General features: G+C 39.4%; 1 protein-coding gene across 1 annotated transcript in view; it reads left to right on the forward strand.

The window, feature by feature from the left end:
• The window catches only part of LOC131073166 (rhomboid-like protein 19), a 146,352-nt gene that overhangs the window by 97,850 nt on the left and 29,007 nt on the right, over positions 1–19,495 (forward strand). The window contains exon 4 of the mRNA XM_058009566.2: positions 6,282–6,448. Within this exon, the coding sequence (XP_057865549.2) occupies positions 6,282–6,448 (167 nt within the window). The remainder of the gene's footprint in view (positions 1–6,281; positions 6,449–19,495) is intronic.

Consider the following 19,495-nt stretch of genomic DNA (forward strand, 5'->3'; position numbering starts at 1 on the left):
AGAAGTTAGAAGTTAGGATAGAGTAGGAGAAGAGGAAATTGTTGCTAAGGCTTGTAAATGGATATACTCTTTTCATTGAAGATATGGTGAAATGTTTTATTTCAACAAGCCACATGGTTTCTACTTCTCATTTGCTTTCATGTTGATTAGTTGAATGACAGAGCATTGTGCATGATTCATGGTGAAACTATTAATCCATACCACTAACAGTTTGTTGATTGCAAATTCGCCTTGTGTGGTCAACTGGAACACTTTGAATGAGCTTAAGTTCAATTGTTATTCAATCATTGATATGCATTCAATTATTGGTGTCTATGCTTGATAATGATTTGAAAATCATCTAATTTCCTTAGAAGATCGCACTAAGCTTTGTAGAGTTGTTGCTTTGCATGTCAAAGCAAGGCTTAGTCGAGTTCCACCAAAGATTGTCCATCGTTCCTACATTCTCAAGAATAGTATAGACTTCTTAAACCCTATGTCTTTTGCCCTTTTTTTAATTCTCCTAGCAAGTAGTTAGAATCTAAGTTCCAACAATTCAAGCATTCAAGTATTCAATGTAAGTCCCCTTGGATTAACAACAATAACAATGACCAATTGTGCTTATCCACACGTCCTGACCCGACACTAGGAACCTTGGAGTCTTCCACTTGATCACATAGTTTAGCATTTGAGAGGACTTTGCTCAAGAGAGGATAAGATAATTTTGGGTATTTTATTCTATGTATGACTGTGCATAAAAAACACATCAACAAGACTTACTTAAAAAATGATTGAAAATTGAAATCTCTTAATTCACGGATTTTGATCATTGAAGCAATGAACCGTCTTGAAGAGGTTCTCTAGGCCATTGAAGGAGGTAGATGAAAATGTCTTTAAGTCGCTCCTCTAGCCAATCAAAGGGTTTCGGATTCAGCCAATCATCATGTCTAAGCAAAATTTGCACCTAATTTCTATCAAAGGATGTGAATTATCAACTCTCAAATCGCTGGATGTACCATCTAGCTCAAATCCAGTCATTCAAAATAGATCGACCTAACAAATTATCCTAACAAAACCCTAAGACTGAAAGCAAAAGAGGGGGTCCCCATTTGTGACGGGGCGATGTGTGAAATGGTCACAACAAAACCTTTGATGCAATTTTTGAATTGCAATCATTCATCTCCTATTTGTTTAGGTGTCCATGCTTCCCAACTTTTCTCCTAAGGTCAAAGTGATGACCTCTATGTCCCTTAGGTAGGTACTTCATCCTTAGATCTATGTCATCTCTTAGAGACATATCATGTTGTAATCCTCCATGTATCCAATGTTATTGAAATTGATCTTTTAGATCAATCGTGGGTTCATTGCCTTCTCGGTGTTGTTCTTTAGATGAAAATGTTGCTACTATTGGCCTTGAACTTGTTGTAGACATACATCTAATCGGAATTCGAATGTTGATAGATTGATTTTTGTTGCTATTTTCGTTTACTTCTTTTAGCATGCCAAACGATTGAGTCGGTTTCTCTTGAGTGCTTCTAAATTAGGCCATGGATGGATTCAATCTATCATTGAGTTTGTACCAACCCTTGAATTGTCCTCATCTTTTTCTCTTCTAAAAGATTTTCCCACTGGCTTGCAGGACCATTAGCTCTGATACAACTGTAATGTCCCCTTATGTTACTACTAGAGAGGAAGGGAACAATTATCTTGTAAATCAATTGCAAGAGACTTCTTCTTACAGAAAACTCTAAATTCTTATGTAATATTGATAAAGCTGATAACAAATACTTAATAGAATGATAATGTATCAATTCTGAAGTATATGATAACATAAGTAATATGTATAATCTGCAAATAAAAATATGTGGATTGGATGGTAGATCATTGCTGTATCCGATAAGACTTGAGGAATTGTGCAAGGTCTGGATGTTCTGATCTGCAGAAGTATAGAGAGATCTCTGCTCTTCCTGATGTGTCAATGTGAGATATATGCTACAAGACTCCTTGATGATTGCAATAATGCTATTAAGTGCTGTGTCTGATATGGCAATAACAATATGCTGATAATCTTATCCTATCACTTATAGCGATGAAGGATGATTGCTGTTTCTGATTATGGCTTGAGAAATATGAAATGTGTGTGGTACTATTTCTGATTTATCCTTCGAACTATGCAACCTGTTTGATGCCAAACGCAAATCCTTGATTAAGCAGATCCAAATATGGATACAAATAAGAAACAAAGACAAAATCCGATGATTTGAAGTGAGTATTTGATCCTCATTAAATATCTTATGAGATCGATGGCTTGTGTCTCTCCTTGGAATGAACGAATCCTCTAATCACACCTTTACATGATCATTTGTTATGGATGCCATTCTTTAATCGTTGGTCATTGTTAAGGATTAATTAATCTTTTGCTGATCGAATTTTCTCTATGATTAATATAATCATTGTTTGACTAAATAACCAATGGAATGGTTAGTTGCTGATCATAATCAGTATTTATTTGATCATACACTCAAACTGAATCTTCCTTATCCAGTGATATGCTTCTTCACAATATACACAATCGGATCCATGAAGCAATTGGTACACTTTCTGTTATCTTTTGACACGATGAATAAGAATGGATGTTATAGTGGTGACATCGATAAGAAGTTGTCTCCATGTATCATCGGTGTAGCATTGATATTTGAGTGTTGTTATATCCATGTAATTGGGCTGCGTTCATGTTGTCTTTGATGATGATGGTGGGATATGTTACTCATCATCTCCATTGTCTTTCCTCTACATGACAGTTGTTATAGATCTATATGGATGCATACATGATTGAGGCAGAAGAGATCTTCGTTATAATGATAGCTTCAATATGATGTAAGCCTTCATTCCTTGATTATGAGAAGTGTGGATAGCATCTCAAACTTCTTGTCTTCAATAGTCTATCTTATTCTCTATGCTTTAGTCGGATCCAAGATAGGAAAATCATGAATTCTTATGAATAAGACGAGTTTCCTTCATAAGGTCTTCATGCTTCCGTTTTATAATATGTAAAGCTACCTACTTGAACTTCTTAAATATTATGTACAAAATACTATTTCATAACTACTAACTAGCTGGAGGTGTTTCAAGGCTGCCACCCTTGATCACATAAGTGTTTTATTACTTCTTATTATAATGTTAAAGATGGGGACATCACATATCTATCTTTCTGGCAATCCTAAGCATTGATGCGTGTTTTGTGACGCTCCCCAACATAGAATAAAATACCAAATATTCTATCCTCTCTTGAACAAGTAAACCTGAAATGCTAAACTATGTGATCAAATAAGGCAACCCCAAGGTTTACAATGCGAAGAATGTGACTTTATGATGGATAGACTCAGTGAATGATGTGATTTGCTGATATCACAAAGGGACTGATGCTTTGCTGGAACACTGGAATACTAAATTGACTTGAAAAATAAAAGACAAAAAGATGAGGGGTTGAGGAAAATTAATCTAAACCTATGAATAATGGTAATAATGAATAGTGCTTAGATAGACGGATTCCATAAAGCAGGCCTTTCTTTTCCATGAGGAAACATCTACACAGAACTCATGCAATCTTCATAGGTAACGAAGATTTTCATATTGTAAACATTCATCCAAATACCCAATAGTGGTGCAATCCAATTAAACTTCCACAATCAAATTAGTGCTAAATTAGGTTTAGACTAACCATACACTGTGATTTGCGATCAACAAACTACTAATGGTATGAACTGAGGAATTCCATCTAACATCTTCATATTTCTCCATCAAAATCAATGAACTTTAACTAAAATTGAAGAAGTAGAAACCATGCAAAATGTTGAAGTAACACACAAAGATCCACCATATCTTCAATGAAAATTATGTATTTATTTCAACATAGTCTTGGCAACAATTTCTGATCTCCTCCTCCTACTGCTACTTCTAACTCCTAACTAGGAACTTCTATTATTAACCTTTACAAATGAGAAGAGCAAGCATTATATAGACTTCCCAATTACAAATGAAGGGCCCAAATTGATACTAAATCAATGGCCAAGATAATTCTGTGAAACCCTAAAGTGAGGTAGTTATAACTACCACCTACATTCATTTAATATCCTTCAATGAGAAAACTACAAATCTTTGAATGCACATCCTTTTGAGAAAGGACCAATGAAAATTAGCATAACCTGAATGGCAGAATTTACAAGGAGTAGATGATGACACTTTATTCAGTGCGTCCACATGTCCACTTGTCTTCTTTGTAGGATGAGTCAGGTTCGATGAATTTAGACATGCTGGCTTGTCGTAATTTGATTGGTAGATGATGGGTGGGTGCCATATCAGCTTGCATTTGTTGTAAGTTTCATCTCTCATCACAAGAGTCTAGCAATATCTCTTGGTAGTCAACATTATCCGGTCTTTTGACTGATTGTGATGGCTTATATTCCCAAATTGCATCATCTCCTTGAATGCTCTTCTCCATCTTCATCTAAAGTTCTTCTTCATTGATACCCTTGTGATGTCTTAAATGTTGATCTTCTTGACGTTCTGGAATCTTCTACGTTGGGATGTCTTTCATCTTATTAGTCCTTGTAGAGCAATCCTCTATTATCTTCTTTGATCATGTTGACCTTGTCCTCCCTCACGTTGTTGTCCTTCACCTTGATCTTGGATTTCCTTCTTGTTGTAGTATATCTTTCTTCGTCGTGTAAAGCAATCCTTCCTTGTATTACTTGAAGCTTTACCTCTTCATTCCACTTCATCCACTTTGATCATCTTGGAAATCCAAGGACATTGTAGAATCTTCCTTGTGATCCTCTTGAATGTCTTGATTCCTTCTTGAATTGTGAATGATGTCCTTCTTTGTATTGTTGTCTTCCAAGTTGTCTTTCCGCTTTCTTTGAACTTGAACACCTTGAGCTAGTCATCTTCATGTTTCACATATCCATTCCATCATCATCCCGTGCATCATAACACCTTGTGTTATGAAAGTAAATGAAACCCTTATGCTAATGAAATGCAAGACAATTGATAAGGATATGAAAGTTCAAAGTCTTTGCACTATCTTTATAATTTGGCTGAACACATGGGCCTTCTACATAGAGGATTCACACATAGTTGTTGGCACACATTTCATCACATATTTTTTTTAGCTGTAACCTCATAGTTCATTCTGAATGAAGCAATCAGTTCACCATCAAACCACAAAAGGACAATAACATAGTCCCTAAATATCTTTTGTCTTTTCTTTCTTAGATGTTAAACGTGGACTTTGATGGCATATTGTTGAGACTTTTACTCTCTTCTCTTCTTTGTCTTTCATCTTTACCAGACAATCCTAAAGATTCCAGAGAGCATGTGGAATGTATCCAGCCATTAGCTCCTCTTCTCATCTATTTGTTATTTTTGTATTGTAGTAAATTTGTGTATTGCACTCCAAACTTGCTAGTTGTGAATCTACAGTCCCATTAACTTAAATATATTTAATTATATACATAATGCTGATCGGTTTGAAATTCTTTTGACATGTAGAAGGCTTTTAATTGATGTGTTTACTGACATGGTGCTTCGTACACTTTTTCCATATAGAATTCTGCTATATGTGGGCGTTAAGACAATCTCTTCTTTCATCTGCCCAATCTAAAATTAATGAATGATTGAAAAATAATTTGTTTTATACTCTTATCCACAGATTCGTATAATTAGTGATCCAGACCATGTAAACCTTAGGAGTAGCATCCACAGCATGAATATGCAAAGACAGATACAGGGGATGACCGAAGTGACTGAATCTAGTAAACTTATACCGGGCTCATGGTTAGGATTGAATATAATAAAATTATGTATCTACCAACTCAATGTTCCACACATTCTAAAAACAATTCTATTTAGAATTTATAGCATTATGCTTTATGTAAATTTTGAAGGGTTTTATTGAGACTTTTGTTTCTGAAAACATTTCTGCGTGTTATTGGTTTCTCTCCCAGACTTCAGTGAATCTTAATGGCATGTTTACCACTCTGAAGAGTCTAGGCTAGATTCCTACAATACAATTTTTTGTAGTAGACATCAACTGCAGTTTTTTTTATTTTCTTAAGCATGCTGCCATTCCTGGTCCTTGAGAGCCTCTTAACCTTGAATTGATTTTGTCCTTTTATGCAACTACCGTCATTTTCCTAAATATAAAATTTGGGTTTTTTTTATGCATGGACTTTTATCTGAAGTGGATCTAGTTCATTTAGTCATTCAATCCATGACCATGAAACGTTTTTCTGATCTTGCAGTTAATTGTGAATATTGCTGGACTTCTTTTTAGTGGGAAATTATTACAACCCATATGGGGCGCAAAGGAGTTCTTGAAGTTCATTGCTGTTGTTAACTTTTTTGCATCATTCAGCACATTTATTCTTGCAGTCCTTATGTTCTACATAACAGGAAGAGAGAATTTTCTGTAAGTATTTCCATTTCATTTGCTATAAATATTTTAGTGTTCCACTAATCAACTAATTGTAGATTGTATTACATCACTTATATTTAAATACATGTCAGTTCTGCATGAAAAATAATTGAAATAAATTTCACTCTCGGCTTTAAGATAATTGATAGTAAAGGATATATTGTGTAAGGTTTGGATTTTGTTCAATTAGAAAGCCCTGGAACAGTAATCATGTCCAGTGTACGTAATTGTGTGAGTGTTTCATTACCATTGTTTGTTGCTTAAGCTATCTATTCCGAATAGATAAATTATTTAATAGAAACATCATTATGTCATGAATTTCTTTCTTAAACTGCTATAACTAATTCTCTATAATTGCATGGAGATTGCAGAAAATGAGAACTAGCGAGAAAAACACAACATAGTCCATTGTGAAGACAAGACAACAGCAACACAGTTTTTAAAATCCACTTGGTAGATTTGACATTTGTATATTGCAACAGTTATTACAAACCAAAATTAAGAAGAGTCTGCTGAATATGTCAAGGATTATATAATAATATTTCCTACAATGCAGTATACAATAGCCATCTAAGGGCCAAAACTATTCTAAGATCAGCCAATAAAGCTTTGTCTGGAGAAAAGATACCAGAATACATTCATTTTTTGCCAAATTAGGATTTTATGAAAAGAATTGCAACCTGGAAGCTTTTTGGATCTCTTGCAAATACCATTGACAATGTTCTAATTTGGCATGATATATCTTTCAATGTTAACGTTGTAGATTATAACCAATCCCCTTTCTTCAAAGGTTAAACTCATTTATACGCATTTCTTTTCTGACCATGTTCAACACTAATAGAAAGGTACCGAGGCAAAATACAATAAGACCCATATAATTAATGGTGGAAACTGTTCAAACAATGGTTTAATGGTCCCATATGAATGGTGGCAGCACATGATTGGACTTTATATGAACAAATGTATCCAGATATCCCAATAAAATCTGCTATTTGAGCGTACTTTGTGAAACTGATTCATTCTTTTTGGCATTTAATATGCCATACTTGGCTTTTTAACAAACACTATGGCAACAGGCCATAATATCATAAAAAATTGCTCCATGAAGCATAAAACAAATTAATAGTGATTGTAGCTTTCATTTTTTATTCCTTAAATGCTGACAATGATGCTATTTGAAGTTTTTCAAGATGTTTGTAGTCCTAGTATGCGTTGGTTTTGTCTAGAAAGATAACAAGTAGGATAAAGTGTGGTAGAAATGTTTTATTGGATTCTTGTTAGAACATAATGTTATCAAGGGTCACACCCTTATAACATTTATATATTGTTCTAATATAAGGTTATAAAACCTTATATATTATGTGGCTCATGTTATTAGTGGAAAAGTGGGGAATTTGCTTACCCACTTATTGCATGGTGATTGTAAAGGCATACATGGTTTTCCTAGTTGATTCATTTCTTCTTTATTTAATATGCTTCACAAAAATTCATATAGTTAGTTTATTCCATATATTTTTTCCATAGAAACGCCTTTTTGTGATTCATACAATGATGAAAAATCACACTTCCAGAGTTCTCAGGAAATCATATTTTCAAGTGTCATGAATGATCTTGGTATTTGTATATACAAATGGTGAAGAACAGCAATAGGGATAAGGATTTTTTTTTTTTTGTTGAAAAAATTCAAAATGTATGTTAAAGATGTCTTTATAATTACAAGAACTATACTTTGGATCATTACAAGTGAAGAGATGGGATCATCAAAGATGAATTGTAAAATAAATGACAACAGAATGGTTACTAGTACACAGAATAGAGTGCAAATATGAGGACCTTCAAAAGTGAAACTCATTTCTATAAGGATAGATATATACTTGCAGTGTAGCTTAAGTTTCAAGACATCTATTATAGGTGCAAGAAAACGAGAGTAGTATTTCAGCTATCAAAGTGTTGGAGCTAGCTGATTCAGTTAAGCAACCATCAATTCAATCTCATATTAAAGCAGCCGTTAAAAAAATCTTGTTCCTATATGCCATTGATGATATGGCAAGTGAACTCAGGACCATCTTTTGTTAAAATTCAATGAGCCACAGGTAGATTTATAGAGTTATCAGGGAAGTGTTCCCAGGAGGCTGTGCATGGCTATCGAGTCCTTCCATGTGTCCTAAACCCATGAATGTCCCGGGCTGTGAGGTCAAGAGAAAAGAAAAGGGACATGGTGCTTATCTCCTGAATAGGCCCATGGATGGAATTTGGGGGCTCACTCACTAGATGCTGGGGGTGACAAAGATGGATACCTTTATCCTTTGTCACTTTCATGACACATTTTCTATCATCCTTACAAACCGGATTCTCTCTAATGGTCCACAAGTGCTGCTCCTGCTAGTCTATCTGCTAGAGGCACTTTGCCTGGCTATCCAAAGCCTGCATAAAGAATCTCCCCAAAATAGGATTACTGCAACTCTCTCTAAGAAATTCAAGCACAAGCGTGTATCGATATATTGATATATTTACTACACCTTATCAGAAAAGCTGCAAAAGTATCTCACTGCAGTGTGCAACAACAAACCTTTTGTACTGCTGAGGCAATCTCATACAAGGGAGGTTTGCAATCAATATCTCAGGATTCCATATTTTAATGCTCAACCAATATTTAATAGATATGAAACATGCATGAAATCTAAAATTGTGTGTGTGTTCATGCACATGCACGTGTAAATACATACATTTACATATACATATGTACATCTCTCTCTCTCTCTCTCTCCCTCTACGTACATGTATACACACACATACATATGTCATGTCCCTGCCTATCAACCACTTCTTATTCGCCTTCTAGCATGAAAGAAAACAAAAAAAATAATAAAAGAACTAAATATTGAAGGCCAACTCCTATACCCTTGCTAGCCTACCATAGGAAGCATTAATTAATTTATCAAGAGCAGAAATGATATTAACAACAGCAATGATTATGATTATTAAAAGTAGAAATTAATATGAAGTCAACAATTTCATTAATATACAAAGACAACAGTTATTAATAATAAAAGAACATCAGTATACAACGATAAAGATGTTCATTGTGGATACTTTATTAATGGCAATGAAGACAGCGATTTGTTTTGGGAGGACGTGACTCCAAGTATAGTCACGTCTCTCCCAATAATCATGTCCCTTACCCCATGTTAAATAGTGGGGTCTTTCCTTGCAAAAAGGCATCGGAAGATAAGGAAAGGTAAAAGGCTGAGTCGGTGGATATCAGCAAATTGTATCTTGCTGCCAACGATATGCTGGCAAGTGCTGGCTATCGAATGGGTAATACAAATTCACAGTGGTGCATGGAAAAGAACTCTATGTTATTTGTAATATGAATATTCCTTTCTTGATAATTAATTAAGGTAACATGGTAAGGAAGAACATGAGTTACAATAACAGTATGACTGGGTATTACAATAACAGCAATAAATACTATAATAATACGAATGATAAATTTTTAACAGCGACAACAGAAATTAATATAATAATAAGGAATTCACATCCAAATTGAATAGCAGAAAGAATAATAATATGATATGGCAAATCAAGGAAAATAAATAAATAAACTACACACACACACCATTCCCCTTGCTGCTATTATCAGTATTTAAGAAGATGGGGATGAGATGTTCCAAAGAGGGGCAGTCTAAATCCAAGCAATAAGCTAAGTCCCAAGATAGGCTGGGGATCAGCAACCTATAAGCCTTGAGGGTATAGACCCAAGATAGGTAAAGGCTTGGATCTGTAAACTTTGAGGGAACCTATTGCATTTGGTCTCTAAGCGCTTTGGTAACATCCATAGACCCTTCTTTCTTAAAACTGAAGTAGCAGCAAAGTCTGATATCTATATTAAGAACTATGAATAATGAAATTAATCATCTAATGAGTTAGATAAATAAGCGCTTGTTAATAACTAATAAATTGAAGAATATCAATGATTGGCTTCATGATTAGACTCTCAATCAATTTTAGTATGTTGAAATAGATTATGTTAATCAGGTAGGAGACATTACATACTATATATTCATCAACAATTGATGGGCACAATTTTATTTCATATGCTTCAAACTTGGCATTTTGATGGAAACACAAAAAAGCATCGAAAACCTTAAAACAAAGAAAAAGAAAAAAACATTTTACTGGACACAATTTTATTTCATATGATTCAAACTTGGCCTTTTAATGGAAACACAAAAAAGCATCAAAAAACTTAAAAAACAAAGAAAAAGAAGAAAACATTTTAGTCCACAAATGACCTATGTAGATCAATGGGAATTAAAAGTATAACCAGTTACAATAGAGAAGAATTAGGGTATGAGGACCCCAGCATAAGAGCTCCACGGCTTCAGCACCCTCCAACATTCACTCTACCATAATATAAAACATAATATATAAGACAAAGACCTTAGGCTAAATATATTAAATCTGAACCTCTCACATGTTGAAAGCGCTTTGCAATTCATATATGGTGGTGGAACAAAACTTGCTTAGATATCTCTTCAAAATCCAAGTTTTTGTCTCACATTTCACTAAGAACATTGTTAATATGTGATCGATTCTTCATCGTTGTCCTCATTAATAGTGGTACATTGATTATTGGTTGTTGTTTATTGAAGTGTTGGTTTGAAGGTTGAGTTACTATTTTAGTTGTCTTCTATCGTTTTCCATACTAAAGACCTATTGGATGTAAAGACTAGAATCATCTTCCTAGGAAGATTTATTATCTTAAACCAATTTATTGTCACTCTAAAATTTGATTTTATCTATGTACCATAACAATTCCATGCAATGGACAACAAAATATGTTTTTGAAATAGTAAGGGACAACTGGCCTTTCTTAAGGGGACACATATTGAAGAGAAAATTAAAAAAAATATAAGAAATTTCAATTATTCATATATAGGTCATTTATCGTATACTTTATAGAACCATATGACATAACATTAAAGCCAAATTAAGAATGCACATGAGAGTCAACACACAAATTAATGAAATCTCATTGCTTTCATTGTCAATGCACATATATATAATATAAAAATTACAATGAAATGCCCATAGGCTACAAGTTACAACTACAAAATGAGAAAAATATAGAAAATCTGACACTACGTCTATTCTTCATTTGCTAACATTGCATCAAATTTGCAGTTTGAGTCCAAATCACTTTCAAAATGAAGGAATACCTTAACTAGTGGTACCTCAATAAGCCCCTCTTGTGTTCTCTCCTCAACAATTGTTGTGGCATATTCATTATGAATATCCCAATTTGTGGTTGTAGTTTGATGATATTTAGTAGTTTGTTGATTTTGAGGTCACAAGGCATCATGTATGATCACCAACTTCTCCAGTTATCGAGAGGAAAACCTTTTCCTATTGACAAACTGAATTAAGCTATACATGGGCCAATTTATCTCTACAATAGAGGAACTGACAACTTATGAAAAGAGGTGAGTGGCAAGCATCCTTAATTCCATGGCATGTCTAACATTTAATAGGGTCATCTTGAGCAATGTAGCCCCATTTTTATTGGCCTTTGGTTTGCTAAATGTTGGACCATGAAGATTGATAGTCACAATCCATTGCTGTCATTTGAATGCCATCTCAGTGTCGTACATCTTTTGAAAGGTTTTCATAAACCATTCTTTTACCTCTTCGTCTTCGAAAGGAGATAATATCCTAGTCCTTAGTGCATGCCATTTTAGATGTAGAGCATAGGCTTCTATATGAAGCGAGGTGTTCATAGTGTTTCATTGCCATATCATAGTGAGCCTAATTGGTTCCTTATATAGTCTCAAAATAGGGTCTTTGTTGTGAATTGCTTGCATCATCCTGCCAAGCATGTTGTTAAACGTCTTATAAATTTCATCAAGACTAAGAGAGTTTGTATGAGCATACCTGATCATCCACACAACGGTGAGAAAAAAAGAGAAAATGTATTTGCAAACAAAATATCAAAAAAGAATAATACTCAATTATGTTTTAAAATTAAAATACATAAACTTTTAAAATTTAAAATATAAAAAGGGGGGAAAAAATGGTTTAATAATTTACCTCAAAGTGGACCACCTATCATCATCATCATGGATCTTTTTCTTCACACTCATCTCCTCATCTATGTATGCATCTGCCCATCTACCCCACTCAACATTAGCCATCATTACTTTTAGAGGCTCCTTAACCTCCAGAATCTACTTTAACAAGATGAAAAAATAGCATATCTAGTGTCTATAGGTTTCAAGAATTCCTCATTGAAAAAGTATTGAAGAGACCAAGGATTGGTGGTTATAAATGAACATGTGTTTGTTGCTTTTTCCACTATTGCCTTCAACCAATGTATCTTTATAATGTCTTTCAATGCATTGTTCAATGCATGAACACATGGGGCCCAAAAAATGTGCTTGTAAGCTTGCTTTATCATCATGCTAGCTAATCTATGAACACATGTTGAGTTAGTGACAATATATACAACATTGAAGGTCCCAACCTCCTCAATGGCCTCAATCTAAAATTAGAAGTCCGCATTCTTGTGCTTCCTTGAACAATCAATAGCTCTAAGAGAATAAGAGTTAGTTGTAAATGTGATTATGATATTGATGAGTGGCTGATGTTTAATATTGGTTCACTCATCTATGATAATTGGCTGATGTTTGATATTGGTTCACTTATCTATAACTTGCCGATGTTTAATAGTGGTTCACTCATCTACGATAATTGAACAACCCATTCTTAGCCAAGTTTGTGTTATGTTCTTCATCAACAAACTCACCACATAATACTTGTTAGCGACATTATTGTACACAAACATAAGACTAGTTAATTATGTGTAATTGTTTTGGTTAGTTGGCAACCGAGGGGTGGTCGTTGCGGTGCGACGGTTGGCGCTCGCACCCCCTCGGTATCTTTATATACTTCAGAATGTAACTTGTAACACACGATTATGAATGGAATAACATCTCTTATACTTGTCTGATGTCTATGGCGTTATTACTCTGCATTACGTGCTTTATGTATTGCGAATTATGGAAATGTACGACAATTAATGCCCAACCTATTGAATAAAGATAGAAATAAAAAAACAGAAATAGACGAGTGGGAGGCCGTGCAGAGGGCCTTGATTCTGGAGCAGCAAGTAGAACATAGACAGAGGCTGAGGCAACTTGTCGAAGGACGACTTGCCGAAGGGTGGCTTGAGGGGAACCAAGGAGGTGTCACGGAGGGTGCAGAAGCCGACGGAAATTTCTACCCGTCGCCAGAACACCGTAGGGTGCGGAGCCACGAAGAGTTTCTCGAGGAAACAAGGTCACGGCGGAATCTAGTCGAGGAGACTCGGGATCAGTTTAGAAACTTATCCCTTACACCACGGAGTGAGGATCACCAAAGGGAGCCAGGAGTGGGTGGGGTGAGAACGAAGGGGAAGACAACTGTACAGCTGTAGATGCTACACACGGCAAGAAAAACACCGTACCCCTAGTCACCCATGCAGGACACACCACCGGCGCCGGAGGGAGCAGTGCAGGGGCTGAGACACAACCACAACCACCGCAGGGGAGACGACCCCCATCAATGGCAAGTAAACAGAAACTACTGAAGTTCAATGGCGACGAGAAGGAAGATCCCGTTCGCCATTGTCGAACGTGCGAAAACATATGGTCAGCAAACGGTGTTACCGATCAAGATGAATGGGTAACACAATTCCCAGCAACCTTGAGAGGAGTGGCCATAGACTGGTACTCAGATATGGACAAGGCCAAAGTCGGCACATGGCCCGACCTGAAGAAGGAGTTATGGATAGAGTTTCGCCTCCTGAGAGATGACAACGAAATAGTCATCGAGATCTATGGAACGAAGCAGAACAAGAACGAGAGTGTTTGAGCCTATAGTCGGCGGCTGAAGGAACTATTGGGAAAAATGGAGAGTCAACCAGCAGATGGGTTGAAAAAGCGATGGTTCGTGGAGGGACTAAAGCATTCCCTCCGAAAGAAGATGAAAATCGTTCCACCTACATTGTACGAAGACGCATACAATAGAGCGATGGATCTCGAGAGCAAGACCAAGACATCGAAGAAAAAGAAGAAGAAGGATAGCTCATCTGAGGAGGATGACTCGTCATAGGAAAGCAGCAGCGACAGCGAGGCTGGTAAACGGGTGCAAGCGCTCCAGAAAGACATGGAGCAAATGAGGAGGGAATTCAAAACAATGAGAAGCACTGGTCGGACCGAAGGGGACATATGGTGCACTGAGTGCAAAGAGGAGGGGCACACAAAGGGTACTTGCCCAAAGAAGCCATTCTGCGAGATTTGCCAAGTGATGGGACACTCCACGAAGGAGTGCCCATACAACATGAAAACCTTGAATACGCAAATGAACCGGGTGCTGTTCACGGAGTAGGCCACAACATCCACACTAGCGAGTATGGGCCAACAAACGAACACAATGACATCATCTGGAGGATACCGGGATAACAGACGCGGCTGCGGAAGAAATAATAGCAATAACAATAACAATAACAGAAACCGGATCTAGTATGATGCCAAGGGCCGGCCAATGATCCAGTGTAGGGCCCGCAATCAGTGGGGACACTTCGCCTGCGATTGCATAAAGGAAGCCAACCCTCAGCACCTCTGCCGATGGTGCAGGCCAGGCAACCATGAGAACGCAAATTGCCCGAAACCTGGTGTAAACCTCCTAAACATAGAACCCACGAAAGCAGAAGTGTTGGCAATCACAAGGGTGCAGGCCAAACAGGGTGCATACCCAAATCCCCACATGGAGACAGCGAGAGTGCGGGAAGCAAGAGACGAGATCACAAAGGAAATGGCCGCACAAGGACAGAACAGCAACCAAACCTCAAATCTGCCACGAACGAGGGGAGAAGAGGAAATCTTACGGCAAATATTGCAGATGGAGGTACTCGTGAGAATACAAGACCTCTTGGAGACCATGCCGCAGTTAAAAATGACTATCTTAAACTCTGTAACCTCACAGGTGAAAATGAGGGAGGTCGTGAGCCCCACAGCCGACCTTGCGTTAAGAGAGGTCCTAAGCCCCACAGTCGACCCCATGTTGTTGGTAGTCAACAACGGACGCCAACCGACGGTGGTAGAAATGGGCATACTGGGGACTACCTTGACAGACACTATTGTGGATGGAGGGTTAGGAGTAAATGTGCTCCCAGAAGCCACATGGAAAAAAATGGGAAAGCCTACGTTGTGGCCCCCCACGTTCAACCTACTAGGGGCAGATCAGCATGGGATTAAACCCCTTGGTACCCTCATGGGCCAGCAAGTGATGATTGGCACGGATTCATTCGTGCTGGATTTTGTAGTAATTCCCCTGAAGCAGAAAGGGTATGACGCCATCCTCGGGCGTGGGTGGCTCATTGCAGCAAAAGCAAACCATAACTGGAAGCAGAATACTCTTTCCTTGGAAAAGGTGGGGAGGAAGTATGTGATCGATCTCCGTACGCAAATGGTGAGTGAGGAGTTAGCATCCTTCTCTGACTTGGAATCTGAGGGAGACCATTTGGGAGAGGGTGGAGATGGATGCCGCATGGAGCCAAGTGATGAAGGGGTGTTAGAACTGGAGGCATGCTCAGGGGACGACGAGGACTCCTTGAATGGCCTCTTCCATTGGCAAATGGGAGATTATGAACTATTTACACCCTTGTGCAACGTATTGAGCATCGAAGAAGAACCAGACATATTTCCCCCAGAATATGGCGAGTACGAGGAAGGGGAGGCCTCGGTGAATGAGACGCCGGCACACCAATTCTCGAAGGGGGAGCCCATTAAATATCAGGAAGCCAATTTAAAGGAGAAATCTCGGGGGGACGAGTGACCCCAAGATCATCCTTGTCGGAGATGATTGGAATCCAATGCTGAAGGCCGCAGCGTTCAAAATTTTCCTTGAATACAAGGATGTCTATGCATGGACATACAAGGACTTGAAGGGCATGCCCCCAGAGTTGTGTGTACACCGAATAACATTAGTACCGGGAGCCCAACCGGTAAGGAAGCGGCCTTACCGTATGAACAAAAATTATGCTGCACAGGTGAACGACGAAATTGAGCGGATGTTGGAAGCGGGCATAATCTTCAAAGTGCAGACAAGCCAATGAGTGTCTCCCATTGTGATTTCCCTCAAGAAAGAGGCCAACCAGATTCGGATCTGTGTAGACTTCCGGTGCCTGAACGCTATCACTATTAAAGACCTGTTTCCCATACCCTTCACCGACAGCATCTTGGAGGAAGTAGCTGGACATGAAATCTATTCCTTCATGGATGGGTTCTCTGGGTACAACCAGATATCCATCATCGAGGAAGATAAGTTGAAAACAACCTTCGTGGTGGAGGACGGTGTGTATGCATACAACCGAATGCCCTTCGGTCTATGCAATGCACTTGCCACCTTTCAGCGCATCATCTTGCACATCTTCGACAAGATGTCGGTGGGGAACTTCAAAGCCTTCCTGGATGATTGGTCTATTTATAGTGGATAGGACATCCACCTAAAAACCCTCGGGGAGTGCCTAGAGAGATGTCGGAGGGCACGGCTGGCCCTCAACCCGAAGAAATGTAGATTCATGGTACCACAAGGAAGATTGTTGGGACACATTGTGTGTAAAGAAGGATTGAAAACGGACCCGGACAAGATTCGGGTAATAGTAGAAATGGAACCTCCTACGGACGTCATGGGGATAAAGTCCTTCCTTGGTCATGTGGGGTACTACAGGAGGTTCATCAAGAACTTCGTTGAGGTGTCCCACCCGTTGGATAAGTTGACACGGAAAGGGGAACCATACATCTGGACAGAGCCACAGAGCAAGGCCTTTGAAGAGCTGAAGACAAGGTTGATGGGAGCACCCATACTGGCATACCCAAATTGGGATAAGGAATTCCACGTTCACGTGGATGCCTCAAACTATGCCATTGGGACTACATTAGCCCAGGTAGGAGGACACGGGTTGGACCACCCCGTTTATTTTGCCAACAAGTTGCTCTCGAAGGCGGAAAAGAACTACAGTACCACAGAACATGAAGCCCTCGATATGGTCTATGCCGTACAGAAATTCCGTCATTACCTCCTGGCCACACCATTCACATCTTACGTAGACCACCAGGCACTCATGTACTTGGTAAACAAGCCTATTATCTAGGGGAGGATAAGCCGTTGGCTATTGCTACTACAGGAGTTCACATTTTTAATTGTGGTAAGACCGGGGCGAAGCCATGTCATAGCCGACCAGCTGTCCCGGATTAAGTCAGAGGAACCTCCAGAGGGAGTAAATGATGATTTTCCGGATGCCACTTGTTCCAAATAGCCGTACTTCCTTCGTGGTACAGGAAGATTGTAGAGTACTTGTTGACGTCCTGATTTCTGGAGGATATGTCTCCAGGGGAACGGAGAAAGCTCGTATTAAGGAGCAGGACTTTTTCGCTCATCAACGGGTTACTCTACAAAATTGGGCCGGACCAGGTATTAAGGTGTTGTGTCATGGAGGAAGAAGTCTCGAGCGTATTAAGGGAGGCACACGAAGGATCCGTAGGTGGACATATGGGCCTAGACACTACAGCTCGCAAGGTGCTTCTGGCAGGACTGTGGTGGCCAACCGCACATCACGATGCCAGGGAGTGGGTCGTGGGGTGCGACACTTGCCAACGGGCGGGCAAACCTCTGAAGCGGGACTTCATGCCCCTCAACCCGTCACACGCACAGGAACTCCTCGAACGATGGGGACTCGACTTTGTAGGGCCTCTCAAGGCTAGCCGCACATGACGGTGCTAGTACATTGTGGTTGCGACGGAATACTTGACTAAGTGGGTGGAGGCGAGGGCTCTCCCAGATAACTCTGCAGTAAGCACGGCGAAATTTATCTAAGAACAAATCATTACACAATATGGCATACCTATCCAGTTGACCAGTGACCGGGGGGGCCACTTCGTGAACCATGTCATACGGCTGTTGACTTCAGAGTTCAAGATTTTTCACTCATTATCGAGCCCGTACTACCCACGTGCCAATGGCCAGGCGAAGGCTGCAAACAAAATATTGGTATCGGTAATTTACAAGTCCTGTAGGGTAGAAAAGGAAGATTGGGAGGAGAGGTTACCCTCTGTACTATGGGCCTACAGAACGACTTACAAAGTGACCACGGGTTAGACTCCGTTCCAACTCATGTACGGGTAGGAAGCGGTGGTGCCAGTGGAATTCATGGTGCCAGTCGCACGCATTGCAGCAGGTTGTGGTGGAGTGTGAGAGGGCCCTACGGTTTTTGCAGGTGGGTTGTTCCGCAGCCTTTACTACATGCTTTGAGTCTCAGGGTTGGCCGACTACTGAGACGGAGGAGATGCTCTAGGCTTGGCGTGTGCATCAGCCCATTGTGGAGAGTCGGGTGACGGCAGTTGTCCGCGAGATGGAGCAGGTCTACCGGGACACCTACTATGCCTTAAGGCATGCCCAACATGAGTCAGAGATTCGTGAGGCTGCTAGAGTCGGGTTTGGAGAGGGATGTGGCCACTCAGCAGGCCTCCTGAGCAGCAGAGCGGGCCCAGTTGTTGGCTCAGCTAGAGATGACCTGCGTAGAGAAGGCGGAGGTAGAGACTCGCCTGTCGGTGGAGCAGAGTGCGAGGAGCCTCGTGTAGCAGGAGTGCGAGGCAGCCACTACCGAGAGGAGCCTGTTGCAGACTCGGTTGGTCGATATGATAGCGACAGCGGATACCAAAGAGAAGGAGCTGCTGGAAGCCGCGCATATGGTGAAGACGGCTTTGGAGAAGGTCTTGGTGGCGGAGCGGGATGTGACTGCTCGTACTCAGCAGGTGTATGAGCTCCGTGCCCGCTTGGCGGCCCAGACACCGGCGTCTCAGCCTTCTACTTCAAGGACGCTTCCCCAGCCCCCTCCTTAGTTTTTTTTGATGTATATATTGTATAGGTTGCATTGTCTCCGTTTTTGTTGTTAGTCGCCTGGAGACGACTTTTCTTTTTTGGGGGGATGATGTTAGCAGC

This window comes from Cryptomeria japonica, chromosome 1 (genome assembly GCF_030272615.1).
Source record: "Cryptomeria japonica chromosome 1, Sugi_1.0, whole genome shotgun sequence".
Classification (NCBI taxonomy): Eukaryota; Viridiplantae; Streptophyta; class Pinopsida; order Cupressales; family Cupressaceae; genus Cryptomeria; species Cryptomeria japonica.